The 13,247-nt window shown below is 45.5% G+C and overlaps 1 protein-coding gene across 3 annotated transcripts in view; it reads right to left on the reverse strand.

Moving 5' to 3' along the window:
- Positions 1 to 7,396: 7,396 nt before the first annotated feature.
- PHF6 (PHD finger protein 6) overlaps positions 7,397 to 13,247 on the reverse strand; it is a 37,130-nt gene continuing 31,279 nt past the window's right edge. For all 3 annotated transcript variants that reach the window (XM_077285335.1, XM_077285336.1, XM_077285337.1), the window contains exons 9-10: positions 8,922 to 9,055; positions 7,397 to 8,190 (exon numbers count right to left, since the gene is read on the reverse strand). In XM_077285335.1, coding sequence (XP_077141450.1) covers positions 8,061 to 8,190; positions 8,922 to 9,055 — 264 coding nt within the window. In that variant the 3' untranslated portion in view covers positions 7,397 to 8,060. The remainder of the gene's footprint in view (positions 8,191 to 8,921; positions 9,056 to 13,247) is intronic.

A 13,247-nucleotide genomic window follows, 5' to 3' on the forward strand; every position in this document is an offset into this window, starting at 1 on the left:
TTGATACTCCAGATTTTTCCGCCCAGGATGTAACCATGGCCCTGGTGGAATGCGCCCTCAGATTCTGCGGAGTCGGACCCCCACCTGCAGTATAAGCCAAAGAGATAGCCTCCCTAATCCACTTTGCTAGTGTGTACTTTCATACCGTGAGTCCCTTTCTAGGACTTTGGAAAGATAAAAATAACGCATTATCCTTCTTCCATGTATTGGTAACAGATGTATTCTAACAGGCATCTCCTAACGTCTAACGTATGGAGTAGCTCCTCTTTAGGGTTGGAGGGATTGGGGAGGAAAGACGGTAAAACTATCTCCTGTGACCTGTGAAACCGTGACGACACTTTTGGTAAATAGGCTGGGTCCGGTCTGAGGACTACCCTATCCGGCAGAAACTCTGTATAAGGGGGAAGTCTGGAGAGCTTGTATGTCTCCCACCCTACGGGCAGATGTTATTGCTACCAGAAATGCTGTCTTAAGGGATAAGGCCTTAATTGAAGCTAATTGTAATGGTTCAAACGGCTCTCTAGTCAATGCTGACAGGACTAGGTTGAGATCCCAAGGCATAGATCTATCCTTATGTATGGGTCTAGCTCTACGAGATGCTTTAATGAACCTTGAAATCCAATAATTATTGGCGATGTTACAGGAAAATAGGGCCCCTAGGGCCGAGACCTGTACCTTTAGAGTACTAGTGGATAGATTTAGCTCCAAGCCTTTTTGCAGGAATTCTAAGATCTGTTTTATAGGTATTCCCTCTTCTAAATTAAAATCAGAAGAGGCCAGGAATTTCCGCCAGGTTCTAGCATAGATTGTTGTCGTAATCTGTTTCCTACTTTTCATAAGGGTCTCAATTAAATTTGGGGAGAACCCTTTGTCTTTCAGTAACGCCCTCTCAAACTCCATGCTGTCAAATGGAGACTCTTTACTTGTGGATGGCTGATCGGACCCTGGTAGAGTAAATCTGGAATGTCCGGAAGCACCCAGGGGTCTTCCACTGACATGATCCTGAGCCAGGTGAACCAGGCCCTTCTGGGCCAGAATGGGGCAATCAATATAACTCTTGCCCGATCTTCTCTTATTTTCCTGATTACCAGAGGTATCAGGCCTAGCGGGGGGGGAACGCATACGCCAGCTGAAAATCCCAATTGATCAGAAAGGCGTCTACCGCCAGAGGATTCTCCCTGGGATTTAGGGAACAGAATTTTATTGTCTTTCGGTTGTCCCTGGTTGCAAATAAATCCACCTCTGGATGTCCCCATTTGTGGACAATCTGGTTGAACACGAGACTGTTTAGAGACCACTCCCCTTGTCTTAAGGTGTTGCGGCTTAGAAAGTCCGCTTTCATTTTCTTTTCCTCTTATATGCAGTGCGGTTAAAGATAGAAAATGGTTCTCCGCTGTCTGGAATAGACGATCCGCCACTTTCATCAGTGATTCGGAATGAGTTCCACCCTGGTGATTTATGTATGCGACCGCCACCTGGTTGTCCGAGAGGATCTTGACATGGTGACCCTGCAGATATATGAGGAATTTTTTAACTGAACGTTCAATTGCCATTAACTCTCTTTGGTTGGAGGAGGCTGATGTTAGGGGGTCCCATAGACCCTGAACTATCATGTCATCCATGTGTGCTCCCCAACCCGAAGGGCTAGCGTCTGTTACAATACGTGTCACCCAGGGAACTCCCGCCGATAAATTGTCATTGTTAGCCACCATCTAAGAGATGTAAGAGCTTCTGGACCCAAAGTAATCTGACTCTGCAAAGACCCTTGTAAAACTCTATCATTAACCAGTACCTCGGATTGTAAAGGTCTGGTGTGAAATTGGGCCCAACGGACAGCGGGAATGCATGATGTTAGAGATCCTAACAGTGACATAGCCTGTCTAAGGGTCATGGATGGTTTATCAATTGCCCTAGACACCTGTTGTTGGATGTGTAACAACTTGTCGGGCGGAAGACAACACTGTTGAGTTTCTGAATTTAACAACAGCCCTAAGAATCTCTGTATTTTTTGGGGCTGTAATCGGGATTTTTCATAATTTACGATCCACCCCAGATGCTCAAGTTTGGTTGTGGTTGTTTCTAGTTGTGAAAGGCAATGGTCTGCTGAACTCCCTACTATAAGGAAATCATCCAAATAGGGGACAATCAGGATGTCAGACTCTCGTAAGTGCGCCATGACTTCGGCCACTAACTTTGTAAATACCCTAGGAGCCGCTGATAAGCCAAAGGGAAGAGCTCTGAACTGGAAATGACGAATTTGTCCCCCCATTGACACAGCTACTCTCAGGAATCTCTGGAAGTCTTCATGTATCGGAACATGATAGTATGCATCCTTTAAATCCACAACTACCATGAAGCAGTGTTTAAACAACATTTTTATTGCTGAACTGATTGTTTCCATTTTGAACGATTCATTGACCAGAAACTCATTAAGGCCCTTGAGATTTATGATCGTTCTAAACGATCTGTCTGGCTTCTTGATCAGAAAAAGAGGAGAGTAAAATCCCCTTCCTCTTTCTGATTCTGGGATTTCGATCAAAACATTTTTGGAGCATAAGTTCATGACCTCTGCTTCCAGGGCTGCTTGTTCAAGGGGGGAGGAACGTAAAGGGGTTAATTTAAATTTATCTCGAGGCCAGTGATCGAAGTCAAGCCTTAGACCTTTTGCTATAATGCCTCGGACCCATTTACTGTTCGTAATGTCAAACCATGCTGAGGAGAATGCTGACAGTCTACCCCCCACAGGGATTGCTAGTCATTGGTCCGGTTTTTTCTGTTCTTTTGAGGAACGGCGAAACATGTAGCCCGTACCTCTTCCGCGTCTATCCTCCTATCTAAAACTCTCTAGAGGGTGAGGTCCCGCGTTTCTTTCCGCGACCAAATCTCCTTCTATTGAAGGGCCGACGGTAGGATGCTGAAGACAGATTAGGAAATTTCTTCTTGTCATCCCCCGCTTTCTCCAGCAACTCATCCAGAGTTGGACCAAAGAGATATTCTCCTTTACACGGGATGGCGCAGAGTTTAGTTCTGGATTGAATGTCGCCTGACCAGCAATTCAACCATAAGGCTCTACGAGCCGCGTTGGAGAGTCCTGCCGCTCTAGCGGCCATTCTGACTGAGTCCACAGATGCGTCCGCCAGAAAGGCCGCAGCATTCTGAATTGTTGGTAGAGCCTTCAGAATAGTATCTCTGGAAGCGCCCTCCTTGAGCTGGGACTCTAACTGATCCAGCCAGACCATTAAAGACCTGGCTGTACATGTCGCGGCAACTGCTGGTCTGAGAGATCCAGCCGCCGTCTCCCAGGTACCTTTAAGGAAAGTATCTGCCTTCCTGTCAAGGGGGTCCTTGAGGGTCCCCATATCCTCAAATGGCAACGAGGCTTTCTTTGATGCTTTTGCCACCGCCGCATCCAACTTCGCACTCTTCTTCCCCTAGAACGATAAAGTATAAGGGGCCCGCGTCACAGAGTGAACTTTCACGTAGATCACTTACCTGTGCGCCAAAGTAAAGTACCGGAATACGAGGGGGTTCTTTCCTAGTCGAAGCTCTGGATCCCTGCCCGGATGAGCTTTTACGACTGGACTGGTCGCTTCTGTCCTTCTCTTTGGGCTTCTGACGCACATCATCCAGCAGCTGCTGCTGCTCACCACCGCTCTTCCATGACGAATTGTGGCCAAAAGCAGGGTTCTAAAGTCGTCACCTGCTTAAATCCCCCTTGGATCCGGTCAGCAGATAGGCCAGCGCTATCCCTATTGGCCCAGGACACAGCAGGGAGGGTAGGAAGCCTTTGGGAAAACCGGCGTTCAGGATGCGATGGACGCCGCCATTTTGGATTGACCGCGCATGCGCAGACATCCGGCGACCCGGAAGCGGCTACTAACTCCGCCTCCCCACGTCACCACACCCGGAAACGCTCCAGCACACGCTGAGAGCGGTGCAGGACGCCGGGGACGGATTGCAGCGCTCCGGTTGTTCACCCACACAGTCCTGACGCCGGCACCCCGCATGCACGCACCGCTGCACCGCCAATGGGAGATACTTACCGGCGCTGATGGAGGCAGGAAATCCTCCGGACTCCGCTCCCTGCTGCGAACGCCACCGACGTGCAGTCCAGCAAGGACCACCGTAGCGTCTCCAGGGATCTCCGCACCGGCCGAGGTAGGAGACCCCCTCGCTACCGGATTCGGCCGGCCTGGGCTCCTTTAAGATTTATCTGTAGGCACCCGTCCCTTCAGGAACAGGAAACCAACTGATGCAGGGGAGAGGTGCCGCCCTTTTGTATCTGTAGGTTTCCTGTTCCTGATGGGCGGATCCCCTCTCTCGTCGTGCTGTCATGGGAGTCCGAGTAAACATGAATTCGGCCATACCTATAAATTGCAGGGAAATAAGGCAATAATGGTACATAGCATTACCTGCTGGTGTCAGTTTTTACAAATTGCAAATTACATAAACAATCAACCAGTTACTAGAAATTTGGGGAACCCATCATTGCCGCCATTAACTTTAGCATGAACTTGAGCTTGATAACTGCCACCAATTGGACAATGAAGGGATCATGGTTATAGCATTAGAAAGTTAATTTCATAACCTCTCTGAAAAGCCCAACAGCAATGTGACAATGTAGGAATATAGTACAACCCACCTGCTGTACACACCATCACCGCGGGGGCCAGTGACTGGAGAAAGCGGTCACTTGTAAGACCAATGTAGTACTAGTAGGGTCCCCTGGAGATATGGCACTGAAGGCGTGGAGGATTTTATAGCCAACTCATGGCCATTTTAAGATGTTATCACATTACGTTGCTGTTAGGGAATCGTCACCAAATCTCAGAAAACCCCATCAGTTGTATAGCAGCAGGCATCAAGTTGGGGTCACATGAGGGATTTTAGCGACACTATACCCACTTCCAGCAACTTAAATGCTAAAAGGTTAAACTCTACGGAAAAAGTAGCGCAAATAAGAATACTTATTTGTGTGATAAGATCCCATCAGATTATATCAACCTGATCCATGACCTTATGGGTTTATAAATTGATGTTCATCTTCTACAGATCCATCGTTTTGTCAAAACCAAAGAGGATGACGATATGGAGAAATTGTGGACACCTCCCACACTGCCTCCTGGAATTGACTACTTCAATAACCGGCCGTATTGAAGGTATTCGCCATATCGTCATCCTCTAAAAAGTTTAAACTCGTGACCAGTTCCTCAAATAACTTGTTCATTTCAAACCTTACACTAAAGGTATGTATCAATCATTGACTTATTTCTCGCATTATCTAAAGTCTGGTAAATTAGTATATCCACATTAAAGGGCATTAGAAAAACAGAAGTGATCTTGAGAAACGGCGCCACTCTTGTCTATGGACTATGCATGGATTTGCAGCTTGGCTCCATTGCCTTAATGGGGCTTAAAACCAATATCAGCCATGCACATGGCTAATAGTGGAGCAGATTCCTGAAGAAGCCACCTAAGTTTTTCTCATTTCATACAACCCCCTTAAGTATGAGATACTGACAGGATAGGGTTACACTGCATCTCCCATCCCGGATGCTCAAAACTCAGGATGACTGCACTCTAAATCAATGTAGACCCTTTATGTAGTCCATGTACCCAAGCAATTATTCCCAAATATGTCAAACGCTTCCCAGGTGTATCCCATCATGCACTCTGATACAAGCATCAAATCTTTGCTTATATTTGCACCGATAATTTGCTTTCACGTTTATTTCAGCATCTGGCATTGTGAAGATGATCAGCAGATCAGTGATCGAACCAAGATTGGTAGTCAGCAAATTAAATCTATACAAAACCCAGTCACTATCTGCTCTGTGCTGGCATTAGACCTATGCAACAGAAGCAAATCCATTACAAGTACCAGATCATAGAAACCGATCTTACAATTGGGATTTAATCACAATCCTAAAGCCAGTCGTTTTTTTCCTTTTTTTTAATAAAATTATTTCATATGGATTGATCCATGACAGCGTGGCACATGATATAGTATATCTATCAGCTAAATGACATTCGCAGACACCCACCATTCAGCGATGACACCTGGAAAAGGAACAGAAAAGGCTTGCCGGATCGCTACAAACAGGTAATTTGGACAATTCCAACATTAATGTGAACAAAACAGGTTTTCCAGTTTTCTGTACAGAACGCTCCATAGCTATATACATAAAGCTACAGACATCTTCTATTTCATCATCTTTACTGCAAGCAAAAAAAAAAAAAAAAAAAAACACCTTTATTGGCTAAAAATCTGTCCATGATCTTCCTATTCATTTCTATGCAAAAACACCTCCTGCTCCATCGAATATTCAGACTTTAGCAGGCCTCCTAAAACAATGATAGGCAATCAAGACAAAAAGAAAAAAGGTCATGTGCAGAAATAAGACTTCATGAATGTGGCGGGTGGGTGTAGCCTTGCCATAACCCAGCTGCCCACATATTTGCAGAGCAGCTTGCAACTGGTGGGCAAAAAATAAAAATATATGCGCAAAAGTTTTAGTGCTATTCAAAGCTATTTGCAACAAGTGCGGTACATGCTTTTTCAGCTGGGAAGATGCTGAATAGGAGTCAATGGGAAGACTAAAAAGATGCCATGGCATTTTTTTTTTTTTTCTTTAGCATTTTTGCTCTTAAAAATAAAACCACATGAGCTTTTTCTTCATTGTTTAATCTAAAAATGGTCTGGTTAATGCCAGTAAGAGCCCCCCCCCACCCCAAAAAAGTTGACTGAAGTTTTCTGCCTGAAAAACAGATATCTTTGACTGCTGAAAAAGTGTGTTGTGATCATACCCTTACTATGGCAGCACATGATCGGGACAGATAACCTACATTGATACAAGGGCTATGTTCATATGCGTTTACCAACATTTCTGGACTGAACACCCATCCCATAGGTATGAATAGATTTCTACAAAACAAAATGAATGGCGGAGGGTGGAAACATCAGTAACAAGTCTATCAAATGGGAACATAGCATTTATGGGCACAGTTCAGACTGGGGTAACTTCAGGCCAGGTCTGCTCATGGACCAAGGCAAGTTAATGGGCCGAGCCCCCAAGCATCAGATTTCCGGAATGGCCCATCGCACACGGACCCGAGTGTGACAAGCGCATAAAGCGATGCAGATGCATCTGCGGTCTATGGGTGTAGCAGGCCTTCACGTGACCTCAGCCTTACACTAGTGAGCAGTCTGCGGTGGACCAACATTACGGTGGTCTGAACTGGACCTTAAGGCTACGCTCCCACGATGAGCTTTTGATGTTGCAGATTTTCTGCACCATTAAGTAAAACATGTTACTTGCATTTTTTCATAAATATACAGTGTAAATAAAAAAAATAAAAAAAAACTCATTGTAGGAACGTAACCCTAATGGTAGACTTTGATTTTCTTGCAGCTTAAAGATTTATTTTTCCTAGAAAAATTAAACAGCAGACAGCCGTAGCGTCTGATAATACACCATGTATTTATGATGGGACAGACATGTACAATATTGCTGTACTAAACAATAAAATGGTGCCATACTGAAAGGCCACAACGCAAATAAAATGTCTTTGATCACTTGTACAGGCTGGAATGCCAAGGAACTGGGAACATTGATATAAAAGAAGAAAAAAAAAAAAAAACCCGACTGACATTGAGAGGAGCAAACATTTCATTTATTTGCTGCCGCATTGTAAGCAAAATACCTTGCAAGCGACTTCCAGCCAGGTTCCGTCCTGAGAGCAGGAATTAAAACTATATATGGGGAAAAAAAAAAAAAAAAAAAAAAGCGAAACCAGCATATAGAAGATGCAGAAAAAAAATCCTGCCCAAAAAGTCTTGGGTGGGTTAATGAAAAAAAAAAAAAATCATTACCCAAACACAGTTTTGGTTGATGTGAAAAATTTACACCAGAATTTTTTTTTTTTTTTTTTGCGCTTTACAATCTTCACTAAAATGCAACTTAAAAAAAAAAAAAAATATGTCCAGCAATCCCCCATCGCTAATGTGTGGCGCACGGCCATGCTTCTGGCACATCCCTCTGATTTTAGTTGCTTTGCTCTTAATTCCCATTGACCTGCGGTGGATTGTTATTGCCTTGTACGTTGGCTGCGTTCCCTTTGCTCCTGCTTTCACGTTCTTCATCCTCTTCGTCTCGCTCATCATTCCCGCTGTGATTTTTACAATACAGCCTGAGAAATACAAGGATATAGTGACAGATTATGGTATGATGGGGTATCCATATTCCCCTATACTGACGTGCCTAAATACTTTCTGCCATAGGAACGTGATGCCAGAAAGCAGGTCAGATTGAAAACCCTTCCCCAAATTGGGTGACCGGCGTGCTTGGCTGCCAAAATGCCTAGTGGCCAGTTGATATTGTAAAACAGGGGCTGGGAATCATCTGCCCCCCCCCCCCCCCCATCATGGCTTACACACCTCCCCCTATGTTTGTACATGTGGAGAAACCTGTCTCTTGGACTAGTCATCTAAAAAGGAATGGTCCTTGGCCCCAGTCTTCGGCCATGCTCAACACGTTATGGAAACTTTCTGCTGTGGACTAGGTCACAAATAAGAGAAAAATGTGGGGGAAAAAAAAAATTGTAATTGTGAGACAGAATCTGCATGTCTATCATGAAGATCTGCATAACGCTTTCATTTTGGTGCAGATTTTTTTCTGCAATGTGCGAGTTGGATTTGGAAAACTCCAAGTTGTACAGTAAATTGCTTTAGACCTGCAAAGTGAAATCCGCACCATGGTAAAATTGCCTTAAGGCGAGTGTTCTCCAAGTCGCCGCAGTGTAACATACAAGAGTCGAGCTCAGATTCACCCCGCACGTGTTTTGGGCAGCATGAATCAGCCAGCGGTCAGGGTCCCTTTAGCATAGTCATTAACATTGCACGTTGGCAGACAAACTCTTACTTGTAAATTCCTCGTGACATGTTTTCGATGTATTTAGCTTTATCTTGTACGCCGCAATGATAATGATACGTTTTCACACAGGCCTTGATCTCACAGCCGATGGTTGCACCTAAAAGGCCACATAACGTACACTTCTACATAACACAAGACACGAAAAAGGGAAAAGATGTGAAAAAATAAACTGAATACAGTATGTCTTATTTAATAAGAAAACAGTAGAAATATGTACAAAAACTAGTCTAAAAAATCGTAGTTACTTACCGATAACGGTATTTCTCTGATCCCATGATGGCACCACGGAGAGAGGGGTCCGCCCCCAGGGACAGGAAACCTACAGGTGAAAAAGGGCGTACCTCTCTCCCACATCAGTTGGTTAACAGAGCCTTATACAGAACTTCAGCTGCAACTTAATGTTTACACAAATTAAATTTAACAATTTTTACTTAACAGAGGCACCGTGACTAAGGGTAACTAACTATACATTATAATGTGCACACCTGTGTGTGAAAAGGGAGGGAATATACGGGTGCCATCATGGGATCAGAGAAATACCGTTATCGGTAAGTAACTACGATTTTCTCTATCCCCATGATGGCACCACGGAGAGATTTACATAGATTGTAACTTTTTAGGGAGGGACCACTGCCTCTAGAACCCTTCGACCAAAGGTGAGATCAGAGGAGGTCAAGTCTAAGCGGTAGTGTTTGAAAAATGTAGACTGGGAAGACCAAGTGGCCGCTCTACATATCTGTTGTATTGAAGCGCCCGCTCTTTCCGCCCAGGATGATGCCACTGCTCTGGTCGAGTGCGCTTTTATATTCTCCGGGATGGCCGCCCCGCTGGAAGAGTAGGATAGGGCGATGGCATCTCTTATCCACCTCGCTAGCGTAGCTTTTGACGCTTTCTGTCCCTTCCGCGGACCCTGGAAGCAGACAAACAGAGCCCTATCCTTCCTGCACTCCCTAGTGGCTGACAAGTATTGGAGTAGGCACCTCCTAACATCAAGGGTATGTAGTGTCTTTTCTCCCTCATTTTTGGGGTTGGGACAAAATGAGGGCAGGGAGACCTCTTGTGTCCTGTGAAATTGTGACGCGACTTTTGGGAGGTAAGCCGGGTCTGTTTTTAGAACGATCCTGTCCTCAAAGATTTGAGTGAAGGGAGGACCTGCGGATAGTGCTTGTATGTCACTAACGCGACGGGCTGAGGTTAGGGCCACTAAGAGTGTTGTTTTTAAAGATAGTATCTTTAGGGGTGCGTCTGCCAAGGGCTCAAAAGGAGATTTGGTTAGTGCATTTAGAACAAGGTTTAGATCCCATGGAGGGGCATTATGCAAAGGAACAGGTCTTAATCTACCCGAGGCTTTGATGAATCTCACGATCCATCGGTTTCTGGCTAGATCACAATTATACAGCGCTCCCAAGGCTGCTACCTGAACCTTTAGGGTACTTGTAGCTAGCCCTTTCTCCAACCCCTTTTGCAGGAATTCAAGGATTTTATCTATTGGGATCTCCCCCCTTGGGTCAGCCCCCGATACGGACATGAATTTTTTCCACACTTTGCCATATATTTTGGTGGTTACGGGTTTCCTACTCTGTAGTAATGTGGACACCAGATTGGGCGAAAACCCTTTGCTGCTTAATAGCTTCCTTTCAAAAGCCAAGCTGTCATGTGTAGGCTTTTTACATTGGGGTGACACACTGGGCCCTGGGATAACAGATTTTGCGTGTCTGGTAGAACCCACGGGCTGACTAAGGACATCTTCCTCAGCCAAGAAAACCATATTCTGCGAGGCCAGAATGGAGCTATGATTATTACTGTTGCCCCCTCCTCCCGAATTTTCCTCAAAACTAGGGGAATAAGGGATATTGGAGGGAACGCGTAGGAGAGGCGATAGTTCCAGGGGACTGTGAGAGCGTCCAGAGCTACTGGCCCTCCCCGGGGGTCGATTGAGCAGAACTTCCTCACTTTCCGGTTCTGATAGTCCGCGAATAGGTCTATTTCTGGCTCTCCCCAACGCTTCACTATTTGGTTGAATACCGACTGTTTCAGCTCCCACTCCCCCTGTTTAAAGCGTGTTCTGCTGAGGAAGTCTGCGGTCTGGTTTTCTGAACCCTTTATGTAAAGGGCCGTTAGGGACTTCAGATTGTGTTCTGCAATGTAGAAGATGGATCGGGTTTCTTCCATCAGTGTTTGTGACCTGGTGCCCCCTTGGTGGTTTAGGTATGCTACCACTACCTGATTGTCCGAGAAGACTTTTACGTGGTGGGAGCGGATGATTTTTAGGAAGTGCATTAAGGCGAGTTTTACCGCTAGCAGTTCTTTCATATTTGACGAGGTCAGCTGTTGATTTTTGTCCCAGTTCCCTTGTGTCACCTGACCGTCTATATGAGCACCCCACCCCCAGGGGCTTGCATCCGTCGTTAGGATTTTTTCTGTTGGTAGTGACCAGGGGACCCCCTTGGTAAGATTTATCGGGTCCGCCCACCACTGTAGGGAGTGTATCGTAGTTGGAGAAATGCTTAACTGCCCGTCTAAATTTTCTCCCAGACACAGGCTTAAACTTAAAGTCTCCCATTGTAAGTCCCGGGAATGGCACTGTGCCCACTGCACTGCCGGGATACAGGATGTCATGGAGCCCAGCAGGGACATGGCTTTCCTGAGTGTGGTGACCGGGGATGTTGACAGCTGTACCGCTGTCTGTGTCATTTTCTGAATCTTCCCTTGAGGAAGATAACACGTTTGTGTGGTTGAGTCGAGGACTATCCCCAAGTACTCCTGTACCTGTGATGGGACTACTTTGGATTTGGTAAGGTTCAATAGCCAACCCAGGCTTGACAGAGAAGTCATAACCAAATCCAACTGCTGTTTGCAGTGATGGAATGATGTCCCTGCTACAAGGAGGTCGTCCAGGTAGGGGACTATCAGGATATTCTGTTCTCGTATATGCGCCATCACTTCCGACATTAGTTTCGTGAAAACCCGGGGTGCGATAGCTAACCCAAAAGGGAGGGCCCGAAACTGATAATGTTTCACCTCCCCCTGGATATTCACTGCTAGCCGGAGGTACTTTTGATGATTCTTGTGGATCGGTACATGATAGTATGCATCCCGTAGGTCTAGAACAGTCATGAAACATCTGGGAAAGAGTATTTTTACGCAAGATTTTATTGTTTCCATTTTGAAGTGTGGGATCTCGAGAAAACTGTTTAACTTTTTGAGATTTATTATTGTCCTGTATGAGCCATCTGGCTTCTTTCGGAGGAAGAGGGGAGAATAGAAGCCCATGCCTCTTTCCTGGTGAGGGACTTCCTGTAGGACCTCCTTCTGGACTAGGCCTAGAATTTCTTCCTGAAGAGCCGACTGTTCTTGAGACTGTCTCTGTGGTGTCACCATGAAGAGGTTGTTGGGGGGAATGCGGAACTTTAGCTTGAGTCCTTCTCGTACTATGCCTAGTATCCAGGGACTGCTTGAAATTTTTTCCCAGGCTGGGAGAAACTTTGTCAGTCTCCCGCCAACCTGGGGGACACCTTCATTGAGTTTTTTTGTTGTCAGGAGTGGGTTTGTTGAATAGGAACCCTCTGGTTTTATTTCTTTTTTCCTCCCATGTTTCTTTGTTCCCTTTCGGAGGCTTTCTCCGCATAAATTTTTTATTCCGAAAGGAACGTCTGTATGATTGGTTGGGGAAACCAGGGAAAGACTTTTTCTTGTCCTCGGCTTTCTCGAGGATGTCATCTAGCGTTGCGCCGAACAAGAATTCACCCTCACAGGGTATTGAGCAGAGTTTTGTCTTTGTCTGAAGGTCCCCTGGCCAACATTTTAGCCACAGGGCACGTCTTGCGGCGTTTGAGAAGGCGGCAGCCCTGGCTGCTAGTCTGGCCGAGTCTACTGATGCATCCGCCAAAAAGGCTGCTGCACCTTTCATTATAGACACTGATTTTTGAATTGTGTCTCTTGAGACTCTTCCCTTTAATTGGGAATCCAAGTGCTCAAGCCACACCATTAGCGCGCGAGCTGTGCAGGTGGCCGCGACAGCTGGTTTAAGCCCGCCTCCTGCCGCTTCCCAAGAGTTTTTTAGGAAAACCTCGGCTTTTTTGTCCATCGGATCTTTTAAGGTACCCATGTCCTCAAAAGGTAGGGCAAACTTTTTTGAGGCCTTTGCTATGGCCACGTCTAATTTTGGTGCTTTACTCCAGGACGAGCATGCTGGGTCATCAAATGGGTATTTTCTTTTGGGGGTGAGGAGAGCTTTTTTGTCTGGCTTTTTCCACTCTCTTTTAATTAGAGAGTGAATTTTCTCATTTACTGGGAATGCTCTTTTCCTTTTTT

The sequence above is a fragment of the Ranitomeya variabilis genome, chromosome 2 (genome assembly GCF_051348905.1).
Source record: "Ranitomeya variabilis isolate aRanVar5 chromosome 2, aRanVar5.hap1, whole genome shotgun sequence".
Lineage (NCBI taxonomy): Eukaryota > Metazoa > Chordata > Amphibia > Anura > Dendrobatidae > Ranitomeya > Ranitomeya variabilis.